A 23,601-nucleotide genomic window follows, 5' to 3' on the forward strand; every position below is an offset into this window, starting at 1 on the left:
AAGGGCCTTTAATCTTTCCATACTTATGTTCTTATTGGTAAAATAGTGTTCAACTGAGTTGCAGTATGTCAGTTAAGAGAACACAGGCAAATGTTAAATGTACTTACTGTACTTTGTGGATGAATCCAATTCACGGTTACCGCGTGGTTTACATTTTTTATTATACAAGCCATCTGAAACTTCTCTCCTTCCTTCAGCAACTCCTTATTTATCTCCGTAGTGATCTCTGGTGGTCTCTTGGGGACTGAAACATTACATGAAGGCTTTATTTATGAGATATTATTGCTGACAGAGAATAGTGCACTTATAACTGCCTCTTTCTGCTCCAAAGCAGTGAAAGAGCATCCCATTAAGAACCGACAGATAGAACTTTATACTTGAATTTGCAAAGCAGTGCAAGGTCTTCATTTTTTAGCTCATGCAATTAAATATTTATCTAACTAATGGAATTAAATATTTATCTTCGTTTTTACAGAAATATAATGCTGAAATCTGCTGGAAAGTGTGTTTTTATCTCAAACATGGAAATCAAAGTTTAATGCTGAAAATATTGAAAGTCTGCATATTCCACAATACTTTTTGCTGATTTTACTGAAAAATTCACAAGAGAGCAAACTTCCTTAACTCAGCATTGTGCAGATGTGTGTGACAGAAATGGTGTTTCCTTCTGATAGGGGTTTTGTAGAATTTAATGAAATACTATGTTTCACATGTTCTTTTCATATGCAAGGAAAATATAAAGAAACATTTCTCATTTCTGTAAGAAAAACAATTCTTTCTTTACCTCAATGCAGTGAAATAACAGCTTTTTCACACATAGAGGACTCCTCCTAATATCTTTCCCAATAGGCCAAATATAAACCTGCATTCTCCCACAATTGTTCCTTTTTTAAAAAAAATTATATTACTCACAAATGTGCTCCAGAAAAAAAAATCACAAATTAAATGTCTCTTTAATATTACAGTGTTAGTTTAGCTCAGTTGCTAGCACTCTTGCCACTGAGCCAGAAGGGTTGTGGCATGAAGCCTCATTATGGAGTTGAGCACATTCTAGGCTGACACTCTGGTCCAGTAATAAGGGAATGCTGTTCTGTTGGAAGTTCTCTCGGATGAACTGCCTGCTCGCCCTGACTACGAAAACAACCTATGCCAGGGATGGAGGTCAGAGTCTTTGGTTTCAGATGGATGGGAGACGCACTCTGTTGCCATTCTCCCCGTGCAGCAGAGACCATAACATTTCAAGGCCATGATCTTTAAGTCATCAGGAAGAAATTATTCAAAAAAAAGTATAATGCTGAATATACAAGACTGGAACCTATATCAATTATCCTGTCACTGAGAGGCAGCAACTTAGACAGAAATATTTTATATAATTACAATGCTTTTCCAATGATCGTTTTGTGGGAATGTATTTCATGGCTAAGATCCCTCCTCATCTGAGGGCTCTGATTGATAATACACTCTTTCTGCTCATTGGTACTGTAAGTACCAACTCACAATATTAACGGCAGAAAGAAGCGGAGAAACAAAAGAGAAATAAAAATTAGATTTTCTCCAAGATATCCAAGGTAGGAATAAGAAGAAGAGGCAATATAAACTAAATGGTACAATTTTAAAGGGGGTGCAAGAACAGAGGGACCTGGGGGGTGAACATACACAAATCTTTGAAGGTGGCAGGATAAGTTGAGAAGGCTGTTAAAAAAGCATATGGGATCCTGGGCTTTATTAATAAAAGCATAGAGTACAAAAGCAAGGAAGTTATGTTGGTTACTGGTTAGGCCTCATTTGGAGTATTGTGTTCAATTCTGGGCACCACACTTTAGGAAGGATGGCCTTAGAGAGGGTGCAGAAGAGAGTTACTAGAATGGTGCCAGGGATGAGGAACTTCAGTTATGTGGAAAGACAGGAGAAGCTGGGTTGTTCTCCTTAGAACAGAGAAAGTTAAGGGGAGATTTGGCAGAGGTATTCAAAATCATGAATGGTTTTGACAGAGTAACGGTTTTGACAGAGTAACCGTTTCCAGTGGCAGAAGGGTCGATAACCAGAGGACATTTAAGGTGATCGACAAAAGAGCCAGAGGCTACATGAGGAAGCATTTTTTTTTAAGCAGCGAGTTGTAATGATCTGGAATGCACTGCTTGAAAGGGTGGTGGAAGCAGATTCAATAGTAACTTTCAAAAGGGAATTGGATAAATACTTGAAGGGAAAAAATTTACAGGGCTATGGGGAAAGATGAGGGGAATGGGACTAATTGGATAGCTCTTTCAAAGAGCCGGCACAGGCACGATGGGCTGAATGGCCTCCTGCTGTATTGAACCTACCATGATACTATTATATGCAAAGTTATAGATACATAGAAAATAGGAGCAGGAGTAGGCCATTCGGCCCTTCGAGCCTGCTCCGCCATTCAATATGATCATGGATGATCCTCTATCTCAATACCATATTCCTGCTCTCTCCCCATACTCCTTGATGCCTTTTGTGTCTAGAAATCTATCTAGCTCCTTCTTAAATATATTCAGTGACTTGGCCTCCACAGCCTTCTGTGGTAGAGAATTCCAGAGGTTCACCACTCTCTGAGTGAAGAAATTTCTCCTCTTCTCAGTCCTAAATGTCCTACCCCATATCCTGAGACTGTGACCCCACGTTCTGGACCCCCCCCCAGCCAGGGGAAACATCCTCCCTGCATCCTGTCTGTCTAGCCCTGTCAGAATTTTATATGTTTCAATGAGATCCCCTCTCATTCTTCTAAACTCGAGTGAATACAGGCCGAGTCAACGCAATCTCTCCTCATACGACAGTCGTGCCATTCCAGGAATCAGTCTGGTGAACCTTCGCTGTACTCCCTCTATGGCAAGTATATCCTTTCTTAGGGAAGGAGAACAAAACTACACATAATACTCCAGGTGTGGTCTCACCAAGGCCCTGTATAACTGCAGTAAGACATCCTTGCTCCTATACTCAAATCCTCTTGCAATGAAGGCCAACATACCATTTGCCTTCCTAACTGCTTGCTGCACCTGCATGTTTGCTTTCAGTGACTGGTGTACAAGGACACACAGGTCCCTTTGTACATCAACATTTCCCAATCTATCACCATTTAAATAATACTCTGCCTTTTTGTTTTTCCTTCTGAAGTAGATAACTTCACATTTATCCACATTATACTGCATCTGACTGAACAACAACAACAGAAACTATTTGCACTGTGAACAGAGAGTTTGCATAATCTGTGGTCTCACCTTTCATTTCACTTGCCTATTTCTGTTCCTCAGTATGATACAGGACAGAGTTATTGGCTGTTAGAAATTCACGCCTCTTCTATACATTTTTAAAAGCTAAGTGAAACCCATTTTTAACACAGACCTATCAATTATACAACATTGTAAATTCACCAAGGCCAAATCAGGAAGTCTTAATATTTTGCATATCTCAAAAGACATGATGAGAGTCTGTTATCATAGTGAATGTAAAAGCGGATTTAATAGGCAAACTGGAAGCAGACTAAAGTTTATAATATTACACCGCAACTGTGACTGCTCAATCAATTCCAACACGTGGTCTTGATCTTGTAACTATTTATTCTACACTCTCATAAAATACCATTCAAATTCAAGATTGCAGATTTTCCAGCCCTTCCCCTTTGCTTGGCACCTCATGACAACACTGTCTCATATGCTACTTTTCAGCAATGTTATTTTCACTAATAGCATCCTAGGCAGCCTTCTTTACTAAGAGTGTAGTTTTACACAATACTAACCATGGTTTACTTTGTGTCAAGAATTTATGATAAGATGCCATGCGACACAATAGGTAACCACAGGTGGGCTGAGTTTAAAACCCAAGAGCAACAGAGTTGTGAATGAGTTATAATCAGTACCCAGCCCTTACGAGCCTCTGTTCCAGCCCCCAGACTGAATCTGATCCGAGCCTGTATTTTCTGCCCATTAGTGGTAGAAATGCTTAAACAGCCAATCTCCTCGATGCCCCCAGCTGTTTCAGCACAAGCCTAAATCAGCTTCTCTCCAACAAGAGGCATCATTGGAAGGTAGAGAGCAAGCAACTGCTCAGGACTGGGGCTAGCCATTAGCTTACATGGCTGTACTACTTGTAATGAAAACTGCCTCAGGTGGGTTGAAAACCCAGGGGCCACAATTGTCTTTGTTTCCCTATCTACCATAGCCAGCTACTGGAGGATGGATTGTGTATTTTTCTCCCATATGTCGAGAAGAACAAATAAGGGCTAGGAGAATCTGTAAAAGGAAATAAATTCCTATTTTAAATGCTTCAAGTGATGGTACGGACATGTTTCATCTGTGGAGTGCTGGAAATGACTGGGTGCAGCTCTTTTTATATAAATGTTGGCAGAATATAAGCAGCAGAGACACTACCCTTTCCAAACGGCTTGTGCTGAACCACTTGCCTCATCACATGCACATAAATAAACCCATGCTAAATAGCGAAGAATTTCAACTAGATTGTACTTCCTTGAAAAATGACAATTGTTAACTGCTTCAGACTTTCTCTTCCTTCCCCCTGCCCCCACCACCCCCCCCACAAAAAAGTCATTTGTTTCATTGAGTAAGGTTGCAGGTTACCTGATTTTCAGGATCTGATGAAGAACTCAGAAGAGAAAAGGTTTGGAGGCACTGCCATTAGAGTAATTTATAATTTCCAACTATCGGCATTACATATTTTATTCCTACATTGTAACGGTGACTACACTTCATCAACACTTCATTGGCTGTAAAGCGCTTTGGGATGCCCTGAGGTCGTGGAAGGTGCTATATAAATGCAAGCCTTTCTTTCTTTATATAGTGCCCCAGATCCTCTTGATGAACGGTGCCATTGTTGTCAACAACTACGTGCATTTATATAGCACCTTGAACATGGAAAACTGTCCCAAAATGATTCACAAGCATATTTTTATCTGTGAAGTTAATTATTAACCAGAGGTACTTTTCTATGCATGTAAATGCCAGTACACTGACTATCCTCATTCCATTTACCATCTCATCTCAACTAGTATGTTCTTCCTCTTATGTCTGCATATGCATTTTTTTTTAGAAATTCCAACTTACAAGCCATGGGGGCTGCAATGTGTTAGTGATATTGTAAACATAGAAGGAAGATTTCCCATATTCACTATTTCTAGCGAGATTGTAAAAATATTCCAAAGGAATGAGCTCAGCACATTGCTGACACATAGACCTACAGTCACTACTTGAGCTGAGGTTACTTTGGGTTGCCTTGACTCTTCAGTAACAAATTGGTTAAAATAAGAGTGTATCTTTCCCAAAAGCCAGAGACCAACACCTGCACACATTCTGTACAGGGCACATACAGATACTCTGTACAGGGCACCCACACTCTATAATGCCCACCACCCACCACACTTTAATATTAGTAATGTAAACATGTTTGTATGAAATTCTTTGTCTATCTTTTTCACATATTCCAATCAGTGCTACACATAAACCGGAGATGCTCATCACCCTGTGTAAAGTTGAGTGCTGCAGATCCTAAAGACCATAAAAATCCCAGGTTCAATCCCTGGTCAGCATTGAGTTAGATGATTTCAGCTGGGACAGCTGTAGGACAATGGGTCTCAATGCCCTGGGCTTTGATAGGGAAACAGGAGCCAAGTTGACTGCCCCGCTCACTAAACATGCGCATACATAAACATTGAGTGAAGACAAGATCAGGCTCAACTGTATTGCCCTTCAAAGATGAATAGCCTGGTACTAGTCACTGTCTAGGTTTAGACATGAAGAATGGCCACTTGCAAAAAACACAGAGTGTCTAGCACTTATTGAACTGTCCACTTTGGGGGCAAAGAGATGGGGAGGAAAAAATTAATGAGGTCTGTTATGAGGTATTGTATGTGATAGCAAATATTGATATCCATCCATATTAATAAAAATGTCATTCTTAAGTTGTATTAATCCTCATTTCATGAATCTAAAGACATCATTACCTGGTATTATCTGCAGTTTAAATTGTGCTGATTTTTTCAGTCTTCCTTCCATTTCAGCGGTGCACACATAATATCCTTCAAAATGTCTCTTCAGATTAGCAATGCTTATGCCAGTGTAGATGTCGGCAGTATAGGTCAGGTCTTTGGGCATGGATGCACCTTTAATTCTCTCCAGTCTGAGGTTTTCAATCCTAGGGGTTGTAACTCGACAGGGTATGACAGCCTCAGCCCCTTCTGTTCCACCAATGAACATCTGCCTCGGTGTTGGAGTCACAAACAAATCCTTGGGGTCTTAAAAAAAAAATTGAAAATGCAAAATTTGAAGCAAAAAATGGTTTCAAAATGCTCGGGTATTTAAAGCTACAATATCACCAGCACTCAGGTTTTACGGCTTTTAATACAGCCAATTTGTCTAAGCAAATGTTATTAATCAGCAGTACGTAGTGTTCTGTGAAATACCATCATAGTTTCTGGGTACAGAACTAAACAATGAAAACTTCATGAATAGATAAATTGAAGGGAAATTAAAAGGTTCAGAAAGATATATTAATCACAGAGTTTTAGTTGCCAGAAGTCTTAGTTTTGTATACTGTCTCCCTAAATGTACCCTTCTGTACCCAAGAATGCTCTAACACACTGCACCTTACAGTCGGGAGATGCAGATCTCGTTCTGATTCCCCACACTGTGAGCTACTGATCTCACCTATAACACCATGAGAAATTACTGATTTGTAGGAAACGCAGTTCTCCAGAGAAGAGGAAAAAAAGCTGCAAACCAGTCCCCCTGGACTGCTCACTTATATCTTCAATTACTGGCATTGGATGTTGTTTGAGAGCAAATGTCGAAACCAGTCTAATAGACTGAGAAAATTTGCTGCAGGGGAGGAGAAAAGAAATGGGAGGAGAAAAATAGGTTACTGATGGATAGGAATTCTGTCCTCGAGTGTGTCTCAGTTTACCATCTGTTTGTTGTCTCTTTCCTCTGCGTATGTTCTCTCACTTTCTTTTTTTGTGTGTGCCTTTCTTTTTCTCTTTCCATTTTCTTTCTTTGCTCCATTGCTTCCGTTTACATGCAACCTGGCTGATTGGTGGCATGATTTGGACACCACTCTGCTTTCCAATGAGAAAAATAAGAAAATGCCATTGGAAGATGGGACTACCCATCCGGAGCAGTAGCGAAAGGCAGAGGCCCTGCTATTTTGCAAAATCTACACATTTTCAGATGGTGTATGTATCTACAAATATCCAAGGTTAATTCTTGTTTTTATGGGAAAAAAAACATGTGTTATATTGAAGCCTTTCCACGAGTGAAAGATTTCTCCAACCAGTGGACTTTATTCCCACACTCTGTCAGCAACAATAGCGTAGGATTTCTGCACCATTGTAAAAAAACAGGCAGGAACAGGAACATTTGTTTTATTGATGCAGTAGGTTTTGTTTGCGGCCACAGAAACCCATCTTGGCAGCACACTAAAATAAAATGGTCCGAAATAAAATTTAAGAAGATCGTAGCAGAAGGATTCTTAACCCAATTGCTTCTAATGTCTTTGGTGGGTTTGTCCAAGACACATACAAGCTAACCTAGAAACTCACAAAAGAGATGACCAGCTCCAAAAACCACTGACACTGCCCCCACAACTCAAAAAACAACCAACCACCCCAAAACAGCCCTGAATATAGGCGCCAGAACTAGGGCCACTGATTTAAGGCGACTGAATATTTTAAATTCTGTTTTATTACATTGGATCCATGATTTTCGGGAGTGTTTTGGGATCATACTTCACAATTCACACTTTTTTTGCAATAAATGAAACCTAAAAGCCTTATGGGACAAACTCATCAAAGATATTTTTTAAAAGGTGAGAGACTAAGAAATATTGGTAGTCAGAAGGATTTGGGTGTCCTTGTACATGAATCACAGAAAGTTAACATGCAGGTACAGCAAGCAACTAGAAAGGCAAATGGTATGTTAACCTTTATTGCAAGGGGGTTGGAGTATAACAGTAAGGAGGTCTTGCTGCAATTATAAAGGGCTCTGGTGAGACTACACCTGGAGTACGGTGTACAGTTTTGGTCTCCTTATCTAAGGAAGGATATACTTGCCTTAGAGTGGGTCCAACGAAGGTTCACTAGATTGATTCCTGGGATGAGAGGGTTGTCCTATGAGGAGAGACTGTGTAGAATGGGTCTATATTCTCTGGAGTTTTGAAGAATGAGAGGTGATCTCATTGAAATGTATAAAATTCTTAAGACGGCTTGACAGGGTAGATGCTAAGAGGTTGTTTCCCCTGGCTAGAGAGTTTAGAACTAGGGGACATAGTCTCAGGATAAGGGGTCGGACATTTAGGACCGAGATGAGGAAAAATTTCTTCACTCAGAGGATTGTGAATCTGGAATTCTCTACCCTAGAAGACTGTGGATGCTTAGTCGTTGACTATATTCAAGACTAAGATCGATAGATTTTTGGACACTATGGGAATCAAGGGATATGGGAATAGGGCGGAAAAGTGGAGTTGAGGTATGCCCTACTCTTGTTCCTATTTCTTAAGTGGTCATGCTGAGAGTGGAGTGGGACATTAGTCTGTTGTAACTTAAGCCGTCCAATATATCCATTATTTTATGGCAGCAAAAGATTAAAGTGCACAAGGGTGCATTTTTCATTTTGCTGAATCTTGAAATTTGTGAAAAGGGACAACTTATTTCCTGGGGAATTCTTGGGCATGGCCCAGGAAATTTGATTTTCTTACACATTTGATGCATTTTGAAATGTACTGTGATTCATAGAATTACATAGAATCTACAGCATAGCAACAGGCCATTTGGCCCAACTGGTCTATGCTGGTGTTTATACCCCACACGAGCCTCCTCCCACTCTAAATACCTCTTTCTCAGCTCCCGTATACTTCTATTTCCTTCTCCCTCATATATGTTTCAAGCCCCTCCCTTCAATGCATCAATGTTATCTGCTTCAAAAACTCCATTTAGCAGCGAGTTCAACATTCTCACCACTCTCTGTGTAAAGAAGTTCCTCCTAAATTATTTATTTGATCTGTTAGTGACTATCTTATATTCATGACCACTTGTCCTGGTCTTACCCACTAGTGGAAACAGTTTCTCCATCTCCACCCTATCAAACCCCTTTATAATTTTAGTGACCCCTATCAGATTTCCTCTCTGTTCAGTTTTTCCTGATATTTGCATCCTCTCAATTCTGGTATCATCCTTGTAAAAACATAGGAACAGGAGTAGGCCATTCAGCCCCTCGAGCCCGCTCCGCCATTTGATAAGATCATGGCTGATCTGTGATCTAACTCCATATACCTGCCTTTGGCCCATATCCCTTAATACCTTTAGTTGACAAAAAACTATCCACCTCAGATTTAAAATTAGCAATTGAGCTAGCATTATTACTCCCACTTTCTCCAGTGCTTCAATATTTTTTTTATTCATGGGATGTGGGTGTCGCTGGCGAGGCCGGCATTTATTACCCATCCCTAATTGCCCTTGAGAAGGTGGTGGTGAGCCGCCTTCTTGAACCGCTGCAGTCCGTGTGGTGAAGGTTCTCCCACAGTGCTGTTAGGAAGGGAGTTCCAGGATTTTGACCCAGCGAAGATAAAGGAACGGCGATATATTTCCAAGTCGCGATGGTGTGTGACTTGGAGGGAAACGTGCAGGTGGTGTTGTTCCCATGTACCTGCTGCTCTTGTCCTTCTAGGTGGTAGAGGTCGCGGGTTTGGGAGGTGCCGTCAAAGAAGCCTTAGCAAGTTGCTGCAGTGCATCCTGTGGATGGTACACACTGCAGCCACAGTGCGCCGGTGATGAAGGGAGTGAATGTTTAGGGTGGTAGATGGGGTGCAATCAAGTGGGCTGCTTTGTCCTGGATGGTGTCGAGCTTCTTGAGTGTTGTTGGAGTTGCACTCATCCAGGCAAGTAGATGGTATTCCATCACACTCCTGACTTGTGTCTTGTAGATGGTGGAAAGGCTTTGGCGAGTCAGGAGGTGAGTCACTCGCCGTAGAATCCCCAGCCTCTGACCTACTTTTGTAGCCACAATATTTATATGGCTGGTCCAGCTAAGTTTCTGGTCAATGGTGACCCCCAGGATGTTGATGGTGGGGGATTCGGCGATGGTAATGCCGTTGAATGTCAAAGGGAGGTGGTTAGACTCTCTCTTGTTGGAGATGGTCATTGCCTGGCACTTGTCTGGCTCGAATGTTACTTGCCACTTATCAGCCCAAGCCTGGATGTTTTTCAGGTCTTGCTGCATGCGGGCTTGGACTGCTTCATTATTTGAAGGGTTGCGAATGGAACTGAACACTGTGCAATCATCAGCAAACATCCCCATTTCTGACCTTATGATGGAGGGAAGGTCATTGATGATGCAGCTGAAGATGGGTGGGCCTAGGACACTGCCCACTATTGAAATAGATGTAAATAATACAACATTTTAATGTAATTAGCATTGATGCAAAGAAAATAGCATTAACTTGTATCTCAATAGCATTCCTCAAATGCATGAAGACGTCTCAATACACTTTACATCAAGGCGGAATAAATTAAACCATTAGCGACTCCAACTCAGCATTCTGCAAAAGTAGAATAAAAGGAAACTAAGGTAATTGATTCAGCTGAGAATGACCATTGACACACAGTCTTGTGCTGAATCATTTCAAAAAGAGCATTGTTTAACCAATAATCACATTCATTTAAATTCAGAACAAAATACACCCAGTGTGGTACACTTCCTATTCCAAAAAAATAATTCTACAGGTAACTTTTCAGCTTCTACACTCCAACATTCAGCCTCGCTCGTTGGGAGTGCGTATCAGAAAATCATGTAGGCACTGTCCTTAAATTTCTGCCCATTGTGTGTCAGGAGCACAGAAGTGGAAAATTTATCTTTTAATTCCCTTATCTAACACCAAGTGCCAGGCACACCAGCACAGGACACGTGTTCCCACAATCTCTGTTGATGCTCAATCACACATGCACACAATCACTGAGACATCATACACAAGCGCAAGCACTCAAACTTTGTGTATATGCACAACTCCACAAGCAAATTTAGGAGCATCCTGGGGTGACTTTTACCAAAAACTGCTGAAGGCAGTAGAACTGCTGATTTCTGTCAGCAAATGCTGACACCCAAACATGTATGAAGGCAACATAGCCCCTTTAAGCCTCTGTGAAACACCTTGGAATGTTTCTCTACATTAAAGGCATAATATTAATGCAAGTTGTTGGTGTTGTTGGTCACCCTTGCCTGAAGATATAGGTCATGGGTGGGTACAGAGCACCTCCCGTGCAGTCTGATTTGCCTGGCATCTCTTCATGATCCTTCTCTTCTTCCAAGCACATCATATGGGAGAATTCCCATTGGGAGACCTATTAGTGCCAGTAATGGAGCTAGGGGCAAATAAAATTAAAACAATTGGCACAGAGGCTCATAGGAACCTAATTGCCAGTCACAGCACTGGTCAGCTCAGGCAAAAAAGAAAACTTGCCACCACCTCCTTCCAGGAATGCTGCAGTACAAACTTATGGGGATGGTGTTATACAGTGGTACTGAGGGCAACACTCTCTGTAACCGCCTCATGCAGCATCACTTCCATTTCAGCAGCCGTCAAACAGGGGGTCAGGTGCTGGGTCACTCCATCACATGCCGGTAGACTCATGCCTGCACCTTGAATTTCCTTTTCATTCATTTCTGCCTGTCACTTCTTGATCCCCTGATTGTTGAGCCTTAGCAAAAGCTGCTGATGGTTTGAAACACCATCTAAAGCCTTTCTAAAGCCTTTTCAGAATGTTGTCACCTTAGTGTGACAATTTCCTTGAATTGTGCCCACCCCCTTAAAATTTCACTTACATGCAGTTTTCTGCTCCCATCATGGTGTGCTCCCTTTACCTGCCCAAATCGGTACCTGGGTCTGTAAATAATTATATAAATGGTCTGCCCATGAAATTTGATTGCTATTAACATATTACCATTCTTGTGAGCTGAGCGTGAGTTCTTTACGATTTATAACTAATTAACACCGGTAGACGAAAATCAACCCCACTAAGTCTGAGGCACTTAAATGGTTACCTTTCAGAATCCATTGGACGAAAGACTTTTAATAGTAGGTTGTTATTAATAGGACCTAGTTACCTTCCACAAATATGTAAAGGGAGTTGCTCTCAGAAGAATTGCAATTTTGGCATATGTATCTGCCCGTATGCTTTGGTTCAGCTGACATGATATGGACTCTGTTGTGATTGATGGCTTTTTTTGCACTTGATGGAGTTACCCATTGTACTTCAGACCAGTCTGTACATTGAAGATTAATGCGATCGCCCTTTTTCATAACCAACGTGCCATTCTTCGGATGAATCAAAGGTATAGACACACCTGCACAAGAAACACAAATATTTTTACTTGCATTAGATGTTTAATATTCCAGACAGGTTTTATTTCTGATCAGTAAAATGAATATTTCATAGATAGATAGAGAGATACTTGTACACATTGTCAGAGAGTGAGTGTTGTATCCAAGATAGGGATATCACTTTAAGCGGTTGCTGATTTTAATTGCCTTGAACAACTCCCAGAAAGTGAGTATAAAAAGCTGGGAAATGATTCCATTAGGAAGGGTCTAAGGCAACAAATGGTGATGGTCTGATTCCCTGCTTTAAGTAATAGACCCATTATTGAGGGGATGGAGCAATTGATTGATTGGATGGAGCGATGGATGGATATGGAGCGATGGATGGATGGATGGAGCTGGTTTGGATACCACAGTCTGCAGTGCTAATTGACCACTGGGTCCTGAGCCTGTATCAGCTTGTTACTATGTACACAGTAGAGTAAACCCTTCCCATAAAAACCTCTTTAGGTTTGACTTCATGTGCTATTTTCAAACAGGTTTCTTAATATACTAAGCAATACATAGTTGGGACTAACATTAAGTGATAACTGCAGATAAACAGTTTGGATTTCCATATGCCTTAAGCGCATACCTCATTTACATTTTATTATGGGCTGTCTTGCCACAAATTGTGTTTTTTAACATTATAATGCAGAGTTTAGGATTGCAGTTTCTTTTTCTGTTGGTTTATATGAATGTAATGTACAAGCCATCGCAAATGTCTTGAGCCCAACAATCCCTAAAACTATTTTAGCCATTTACAGTGGTGCAAACCTTTCTGTTGGCATTTTTTTGAAACCTGTAATTGGCAGTAACAATACAAACAGCTCAAGCTTAGCTACCATTTTATTCTGATTACTGTGAAAAGATAGGGTTGATTTTAACTCGGGGTGGGAATAGGGGGTGTGGAGACTGAAGCAGGTGTGAACTGTCCAGCCACCAGGAGCATGAGCCCTGGGAGATTTTAACTCCAATGCCACATTTGTACACTCCCACTGATCTCCTGCCCAAAGCAGGCAAGAATGAGGTCACTGCTGGCAGACAGGAGTCAAAATTGGTGACTGGTCAGGCTGCTGCTAGGGCAGAAAAGGGTCCTGGGTGGGGGTGTGTGGAGTGGAGTTTTGCAAGTCAATGATTGAGGGAGGGGGAGAAAGCTTGGAGCAGTGGAGGCCCAATATATCCTTGTGGGGCCAGAAAAAGCACTCCTCCTGCTCCTGGCCCACAAGAAACTTCTAAAATTATAAAATGTAGGACTTACCTGGGCCTGGATCCTTGCTGCTATCAGCATTTGCCACAAACCATGGGGGCCATAGTCGGGCCTGTGATTAGAATGGCATGTGTGGCCTGATGATGACAGTTATTAAACCCACTTTCTGGGGTGAGTGGCCTCCTCGTGCCTGAAGATAAGTAACTAAAAATGGTGGGGCATAGGAATGCAGTGTGAACTACTGCCATCTTACCACCCAGCGCCCACCCATCCACCCTGAGCACATCATCCCTGCCAAGTGGGGGAGGGGGGGTTTAAAATCGGCCCTTATAAATCAAGAGGTGTATTTACTTGTTTAAAGAAATACTAATGGATATTGCAGTGAATTTTGTGTGGGTTTAACTTTTTTTTATTACTTTTCAAATATTTTAAGCAGTGGCTATGCAGTGCATTTTTTGACACAAGGAATATAAAAATAACATTGTTCCCCATTATTCAGTCTCTAAATGGTTGTCATTTTCTGGGGTTTCTGTGGCTCTTCCAGATGAGTGAAGAACCCCTGCAGAAATTAAACCCTCAAGGACTCTAATGGATCCAAGTTCAAAGCCAAGTCCCATCTGCCATTCAGTAATTCCCCCACCAGCAAATGTCCAAGGTTCTCACTAGCTAGCTGCTTGATGAAGTACCTTTTTAGAGCAGCAAAATACTCCATCTGAGGTTAGAGATAAAACTGTCTATCACCACAGAATATTTCAGGAACCTCCCTTTTTATTGGTTGGAAGAGACTGGTAGATTCTCTTGTGAATTTTACACTCATCAGGGTGAGGAATGTTAGAGGTGGAGACTGGATCAGAGGTCCATATTGATGTTCCCAGGCTCAGTGGACAAAGTGCTCTCTACCAGGAGTGCATGAATAGTGAACCTCCAAAAGGTTTTGATTCAGGGTCTGATGCATGCTAACTTTTGACAGGCTTCCATACTAATTCCATACTTTCAACTAGCATGCAAGTTCCACTTACAGACTGCAAGAACTGGGAAACATCTGAATTGTTTCTAAAATTGTGAGAGGATAACACAGTGCCGAAAAGCGCCGATAGCGAATCAGCAGCCCGCTTTACACCATGCCCAATTGAAGTCAATGTATAAGAAATTCTGGTGTGGTGTAAAACAGGCTGCTGATTTGCGATCAGCACATTTCGTGCTTTCACCCCCGGTGTTTCTACAGGTGGCTTAGTTACAGCAAGTAAACTACATGTGATCTCAGTTCTGGCACTTTTGACTTTGGTAGATAATATCTACAAATGACTAATTTTGTTCTTTAATAGTTGAACATTAGAAAGCAAAGGATGAAAAAAAGATCACTTGGCCCTCAAACTTGCTTCATCCACAAATAAAGTACAATCACCATCACGAACTTGACCCCAATTTACTGAGGGAAAGTTCTGCATAAATACTTCCTAATGTTCAAAGATAATCAAGCAAAATTCCAAAATAACTTTTCATCCCATATCTTCATTGACTTCAACTTATTTCAGTCTATAATGTTGTCACTTGGACTTTGTAAAGATGAGATGAGATATGACATTTTCTTACTGTGACCAATTAAACTGAAAAGCATCCAACAAAAAACAATTAAAGATTTTGGCCTTCCAAAAATGGAATGTATCTAGAGAGAATATTTTGAGCTGTATAACGTAAGTACTGGTGGTTGCAAGTCTATCACTAGTTGTGGTGGGAGCAATTTGAGGGGGTAAATTAAAAGCATCATGCAACATTAAAGCAGAATGACTTAAATGTGTTTTTTCCTAGAGTGGATCAGTACCAAAATGCTAAATGTGCCTGGTGATGATGCTGCTATACTTATCCCTTTAATCCTGCTCTTAAATAGATACTTGGATAGAGATTATATGTTCACATTTATGTTGAGCCCCAACTGTCCCATTTGAAAAACAGTATCCAGTGCTTCAAATCTTGCAAACTAGATTCAATGCAGCCCATGCCACAATATAGCTCAAGATATGAACAAATATACACATCAATTGTCGTGCAGTGAGTTAAAAACTGGATTGAGATCCATAAAAACATTCCAGTCCCAATTTTTTGATAATGGCAAAAATGGGAATTGAGCTGACCCACCCTCAGAGGGAGGGCTGTGGCAAATTTTCTAACAGAAATCCCTCGCCCTACTCTGAACAGACTACTGTAAGATGAACAGTTTGGCCTGTAGCACACGTGACTGAGGATTGGAAATACTGGCAAGGCAGTATCTCTTAAAGGCGGCAGCTCATCATTAAAGGGGAAGGTTGTGCTGGTAAAAGAAAAGTTGACTAATTGTTTACAGTGGAGATATGTGGGCAGCACTGCTACTTTTGATGCTGAAAGAGTTGGAGGTGCTGCTGCAGGAGATGCACAAAAGGGTGATTCTATTTGGGGCCAAAGGCCAGCCTCCAGTAAAAGCACAGGAGCAAGCTGCACGAAGGCTAGTCACCGATTGAGTCAATGCACTCACCCAAATGAAGTAGATTGCTGGTGTTAGGAGGAAGACAACAATAACAGTATTACTCAGTTTTGCTCACAATTTTAAGGGGCCCATCAACCATGGCACAAACCAAAGTTGTGAGCTGCTGCATCTTGGCGAGATAATTAAAACATTGTACACAACTATTGCCCTTTTGCACACAGTTTTTCAACACACCTAAGCTACATAGCATATTTTTCGAAGGTGGAGATGGCAACGAGTAGCAACAAACAGATGCTGAGGTGTCCAGGCTGAGAAGCTCCTACGATGTAAGCGGATTTCTCAGTGGGATCAGCAACCCTGGATGCAGAGGACAGCTCTGTTCCTCTTAGAGTCATCCATCCAGTGCTTCTTCACTTTCACTGCTCTGTGGACTACAGTGCAGTGAAAGCATCATGGCTGTCTCCTGGGTAACGGCCACTTACATTTAGAATGCTGTTTCTGTGATTTAGATAGAGGTATTGAGTGCAAACCCTTTGGATTAGAATTTCTGGATGGGGTTGCCCAAACTCATGCTGTGACTTTGGCGGCAGATAGGGGGAAACCCTGGAGAAGAGACGCAAGAATGGCATAAACCACTGGTTATATCTCTCCAGGGTTTCTGCCAATCTTCCGTCAAGATTATAACGGGAGATCAGAAGAAACCCTATGGAAATTCCAGGTATTTATCTTTATGTAAAGAAAGAACTTACATTTACATTGCGCCTTTCACAACCTCAGGATGTCCCAAAGTGCTTTGCAACCTATTAAGTACTTTTGAAGTGTAGTCACTGTTGTAATATAGGAAACGCAGCAGCCAATCTGAGCACAGCAAGGTCCCACAAACAGGAATGAGAGAATGACCAAATCATCTTTTTTTTTAATGATATTGGTTGAAGGATAAATATTGGCCAGAACATTGGGGAGAAGTCCCCTGCACTTCTTCAAATAGTGCCACAGGATCTTTTACATCCACCTGAGAGGGCAGACGTGGTCTCGGTTTAACATCTGCATCTGAAAGACAGCATCATCCAACAGTGCAGCATTCCCTCAGTACTACAATGAAGTGTCAGCCTAGATTATGTACTTAAATCTTGGAGTGGGACTTGAACCCACAACCTTCCAACTCAGAGACCAGAGTGCTACCACTCAGCCAAGGCTAACACCTAGGCCACATGATTGATATGAACAGACATAATGTATACTTGGGTGCCCATCTATAATATCCTGCACTCAAGGGAACTCCAACACCCAGTGAAAATTGTGAGTCCTCTCCAACAGATGCCATCTTTCCACAGGAAAAAAGATGTTGCCCCTTGCAAATGTAGTGTTTGTCAGTTGCTTGATACAGGTGTGTGCTACAGACTACCAGATGTGGCAGATGTCCCTTGTTTTGGACTTGAAGAATGCAATGACATGAAAGCTTCATACCGTGGCAGCCTTCCTTTCTATGGGAAGAATTGTCCTTTTATCCAGATGTTGTCTGCATGATATCCTGCAGCTGATGGTACACCTCTGTGGCAGTTATTCTTGTGAAGTGGAAGCAGCAAAGACAGGTCTCGTCTGATATATAGATAGGTGTGGAGGGGTCGAGAAATGCAGGTCCCTGCATTAGTGATGGCTGCAGACCAAACATCTCAAGTGTCATTAAACCTACAATTTTTGGCCCCTCATGGACTTTTCTTCCTCATCCAAATCATGCAGTTAATTCCCAAAGGAATATCTGTCCTCGTCACTTTATACGGTGCAATGGCAGCAGCAACCAAGATTAATGGAAGCATTGGAAGAACAAAAGTGCTGAGCAAAACCAACAAATGCATGGAGCAAATGTTGCAAAATGTAATTAAGAAGCAATTCAAATCCCAGGACTCCCACACAGCCAGTTTATATTATGAGGTGCATACTGTAGGTATCCACCAGAGTCAGGAGATATATTGTGGGACCAATTTTTAAAAATTAAATGAGGCCCATGCATGCCAATAGCGGAGCCTCACTTTTGGTCCCCAAATCACCTGTCTGAAAATCAGATGCGAGGTGAATTGGGTGCACAACGTCAAGGACCAGATTTTCCATCCCACACTCACTGCCAGCTAGGCTTTACACTACAGGTGGAGCCCCACAAGATTGGGACTTTCATCTAATGTCTAGTCAATATTAAGGCATGCCAATTTTGCACTTGTCTTCTAGTTCTGCAATCACATTTGATATTAAATAACCTGCTCTGCATGACCAAATAAACAAGCCCTTCAGCATTTCCCCAGTTTTTCTGAAACCTGTGGAACTCTGCTCGTCTCTTGCCGCCCTGGCAGAAGCTTCACCATTTATCATCAGCTTTTATTTTCTATTACCAAGCCAGTCTTCAACATATCTAGCTAATTTTCATTAATCCCACATGCTTTTAACTCTCCAAAAACCTCACATGCCACTCACCAGCTGTTTTAAAGCATAAAACAAAATAACTAGATGACTAAGATACATCCATACAGTATGGATATAATGTTTGACTATGGGACAACCCAGTAGAATATGATTTAACTTGTATTAGTGTAAGGTAAAATTGTTGTGTTTGCCTTTTATGCTTGTCAAACATTGCAATATAGTCATGCAAAGTCTGTGGGGATAACTATCATAGAATCATAGAAAATAGGAGCAAGAGTAGGCCATTCGGCCCTTCGGGCCTGCTCCGCCATTAAAAATTATCACGGCTGATCGTCTAACTTAATACCCTGTTCCTGCTTTTTCCCCCTATCCCTTGATCCCTTTAGCATTAAGAAATATATCTATCTCCTTCTTGAATATATTTAATGACTTGGCCTCCACTGCCTTCTGTGGTAGAGAATTCCACAGGTTCACCACCCTCTGAGTGAAGAAATTTCTCCTCATCTCGGTTCTAAATGGCATACCCCGTATCCTGAGACTGTGACCCCTGGTTCTGGACTCCCGAGCCATCGGGAACATCCTCCCTGCATCTACTAACTAGGTTCACAGCTTCCAATCTGATATCAGCCTGAGGTCCTTGACCCAGCATGTGTCATGTAAACTGCCCTATTTATATTGCTGGTTTTCAACAAGTTAGCTAAATAACAATAATATTTTCTTTATATGCATGGTACATACATACATGTGCACATAAGGCACTTTATGCTCACACGTGTCATAATGTTTCAATTGAAAAGCTGACTTGGACAAAGGGCAACTGGAACGAGATGGCTATGTTAGGATGTGGTTATATCAAACAGGATGGGGGAAGGTTTGGTTGTGTTTACTGCTTCCAGATTCTACTGGCATGCTCTCAAATTAGCACCAGTATAAAACATAGAGATGGGCTTGGTTAGAACTAGCAACAACTCAAATGTATAATCTACCAACTTTTATTGCCAATATTGTGCCCAATCCTATCTCTCTCTGACAATATAAAGAGTATTAGTTGACTGACAGCTCTAAAAACAGACAAATAAAGCAAACTTTGCATTTGTACATTGCAATAATTAGACTAGATGTTGTGCCATTCAATCAAGTCACAGATTCAATCTCTCTCATCACAATCTCAGACAATCTGCTGCATGGAGGTCAAGCGTTCTGGTATGTTCCAGTTCTTATCTCGTCAATATTTAATTATATAATTTATTTTTCTTATCTATGGCCTGACACCAGTCTAACTGTGTATTGCCTGCAAGGCCTGATTCCATCCCTGAATTCCACCATGGGTAGGTCCTGTCCATGTATGTTCTTCCAGTTGGAAACTTCCACTACTTTTAATATTCCTGATAGATATCCCCTGGTCAGAAGTGCCAAACAGAGATTAATAATTTAATCTAGTTTTGAAAAATGGTTTAAATACAACACAGATTCACTAGGATGCTGCCTGGTTTGAGGAAATACAAATATGAATATTTTTTCATTAGAACAACGCAGATTACGGGGCAATAGAATAGACGTTTAAAATTATGAAAGAATGGAACAGGGTAGATAGAAGCAGACTGTTTCCAGTAACTGAGGAATCAACATTGAAAGACCATCAGTACAAGATTAAATGTAAGATTTAGAACAGAGGGCAGGAGAAACTTCATATCGAGAATTGAGAGGCTATGGAATTCATTTCCAAGGTTAGATTAGCCGAAAGCTTGTGAATTTCAAATAAAATTGCTGGACTATAACTTGGTGTTGTAAAATTGTTTACAATTGTCAACCCCAGTCCATCACCGGCATCTCCACATCTAGTGATAACAGGCAGCGTTCGGGAATGAAAGTGAACATTTCTCTGCACCACTCTCCTTCCTCTCTCTTCACACATCACTCTTATTCTAATTTTATGTTTTGCATCAATAAAACAACTTTCCTCCATATCTTGCCACCTTTCTTAGACATAAGAAATAGGAGCAGGAGTAGGCCATAAGGTTCCTTGAGCCTGCTCCGCGATTTAATAAAATCATGGCTGATCTTCGACCTCAACTCCACTTTCCCGCCCGATCCCCCATGCCCCTGGATTCCATCCGTTGTTCTTATGAAAAATCTATATCTAGCTCAGCCTTGAATATACTCAATGACTCAACATCCACAGACCTCTGTGGTAGAGAATTCCAAAGATTCACAACCCTCAATGAAGAAATTCCTCCTCATCTCAATCCTAGATGGCCGATCCCCTTATCCTGCAACTACGCCCCCTAGTTCTAGACTCTCCAGCCAGGGGAAACAACCTCTCAGCATCTACCCTATCAAGCCCCCTCAGAACCTTTTTTTCAATGAGATCACCTCTCATTCTTCTAAACTCCAGAGAGTATAGGGCCATTCTACTCAACCCCACCCCCCATCTTTATAAAGATCCCACAACAATGAGTTGTACTGGATGCGAGGCTAAAGACAGAATGATGTGAGTTGGCTATACAAAAGATGGCACAGCCAGAAGAAACATTTATGGGAGCAGAGTCAAACATTATACAGGACCACAAATAATGTACCCATCAGCAGCAAATTCCACTTCTGCCATTGGCTTGCAGTGACTTGCCTTATGATTTTTCACACCTCTCCCAGTGGGGTGTCTAATCTTAAATGTACCCCCTGTGGTTGAGATTGAAAGTTTACAGTATGAAAAATCTTGGGCACAAGCCATTATCCTGGCACTTGTGTTGGCTAAATGCAGTCAGACTATTCTGTTTGGATGAGCTTTGTTTGAGCTGTTTGTATCATCAGGGTGTACCTGCTCACCTCTTCCACAACTCCCTGCCCATACCATCCTGGTCAAAGTGACTAGTAATATCCTCTGACTGTGACTGTGCTGATTTATCCCTTCTTGTCCTCCTTGACCGCTGCGGCATTTGGCACAGAAACACCTCAACCTGTGCCACTACCTCTTACTCCATGGTCTAATTCAGTGGGCCTGCACTTGCACAATTGCACTCCTACCTGACCCAAAGCAGCCAGTCCATCTCCAACAATGGTTGACACCCTTCAGTTCCCACTCAGAGTAATGTAGGAAAAGCGGCAGCCATTTTCACACAGCAAGGTCCCACAAACAGCAATGAGATAAATGACCAGATAATCTGTTTTTAGGTGTTGGTTTAGGGATAAATATTGGCCAGGATACCACAGAGAACTCCCCTGATATTCAAATAGTGCCATGGGATCTTTTACATCCACCTGAGAGGGGCCTCGGTTTAAAGGCTCATCCGAAAGACGGCACCTCCGACAATGCAGTGCTCCCTCAGTACTGCACTGGAGTGTAAGCCTAGATTTTTGCGCTCAAGTCTCTGTGGAGTGGGAATTGAAACCACAACCTTCTGACTCAGACGAGGGTGCTACCACTGAGCCACGGCTGACACCTGTAATGTATTTTCCCTGCTCTTTCCTCATTTGTTAATGTCTTTCTTCAAGTGTTCATCTAAGTCCCTCCTAAATATTATTGATTTGACTTCAACAGTCACTTGTGGTAAAGTATTCCACATCCTAATAACTTTTCATTTGGAAAAATATCTTCCAAACTTCCCCTTTGTCTCCAGCACCCATCCTAAATTTGTTACCAATTAATTGGCGAGTGGAAATAATCTTTCACTGTTTACCCTTTTATAATTTTGAACACTTCTCAGATTCCCCCTTTAACCTTCTCTGCTCCAGTGAATGGAATACATTTCTATTTTTCATACTGTCAATTATCAGCTACCCCTAGATGCGATACAGCATGAATTAATAATGCAGAGTAAAGGTTTTTCTCCTCTTCCTCAACAATGAATATGTATGCCAAGCTCCGAAGAGCACCCCTTACTGCACCAGTGACGTTCCAACCCGGGCCATCTTTTTGCTTCTCTGAACAAATCTGCCAATTTAACGTTATATTTTGGGCACCTCTATAATGTGGTCTTTCTGCCCACTAGAACCCGGATTCACATTGCCTAAAATAATTTAACTTGGACCCTTACAGGCAGCAAAGAGAGACAAGACTTTCATTCCATCTGCACGGGCTGGACTGGTGCCCAGGTGAGATAGCGTTTTTACCCATTATGCCTGACACTCAATTAACTTGCATATAAAATAAAATCAAACTACTGCAGATGCTGGACATCTGAAATAAAAACAAAAAATGCTGGAGAACACTCAGCAGGTCAGGCAGTATTTGCAGAGAGGGAAACAGAGTTAAGGTTTCCAGTCGATGAAACTCTGTTTCTCTCCCCACAGATGCTGCCTGACCGACTGAATGTTTTCCAGCATTTTCTGTTCTTATTTTTAATTAGCATATATCTTTCTCTTATTATTCCTTAACAATCTAGTAAGCCGAAAGCATTGAAAGATGATAATGTTTTTATATTATCCAAAACTCCATAATATAAATTTGCGGCACTTACAACGTAATGCTTTCAGTAACTCTCCTGACTTTAACGAAATTTGAGCTCACACTAGCGGATTTTCCGCTATAACGGAATGTTGGATTGCTGTAAGACGCTGTTAGTGGTACAGGCAAAACAGGTCAGTGCAACCTGTAAATTCTGACGGCGGGATCTTCACTCGCGAGCCCGGCAAGTCTCCTCATCCCAGCTGAGGTAAGTGTCCACGAACATCAGTTCAATACAGTATCTGCAAGCTTAAATCCGCAGGAATTTACCCTTCAAACAAATACAAACACACTCGTTTCCAAAACATCACCCAATTACCACAAGTCTCCCCTGTTCATCCCGCACGGACGGCGCCGACACCAAAGTCCCGTTTTTAGTCTCAAAAGACAACGAATTTCAAACAGATAAAAGCCCATCACTGCGGAAAGCCTCGCTCCCTGTCTGTGTTGGTCGCCTCTGTTTTCGAAATGATTCGTTCTGTACTTAAAGTTGCTCTTTTTTTTTATTTTGCACCTGGTATCCGATCCCGTCACTTCAATAACTTCAAATGATTCTTTTCGAAAAGAGAAATCACATCTGCAACCCCAGACTGACCAGAGATACATCAAAAACATTCTCCCCCCAGCCCCTCTATCTGACGGTTTCACAAAAAATTCTTTCCAAGAAAACAAGATTCCCACTAATGAACAGCA

At 41.5% G+C, this 23,601-nt stretch overlaps 1 protein-coding gene across 1 annotated transcript in view; it reads right to left on the reverse strand.

Annotated features, from left to right (window-relative positions):
• Nucleotides 1-23,601, reverse strand: part of kita (KIT proto-oncogene, receptor tyrosine kinase a) — an 83,542-nt gene that overhangs the window by 59,252 nt on the left and 689 nt on the right. The window contains exons 2-4 of the mRNA XM_067987393.1: nt 12,126-12,365; nt 5,978-6,268; nt 108-244 (exon numbers count right to left, since the gene is read on the reverse strand). Of these exons, the coding sequence (XP_067843494.1) occupies nt 108-244; nt 5,978-6,268; nt 12,126-12,365 (668 nt within the window). The remainder of the gene's footprint in view (nt 1-107; nt 245-5,977; nt 6,269-12,125; nt 12,366-23,601) is intronic.

This window comes from Heptranchias perlo, chromosome 1 (assembly GCF_035084215.1).
Source record: "Heptranchias perlo isolate sHepPer1 chromosome 1, sHepPer1.hap1, whole genome shotgun sequence".
NCBI lineage: Eukaryota > Metazoa > Chordata > Chondrichthyes > Hexanchiformes > Hexanchidae > Heptranchias > Heptranchias perlo.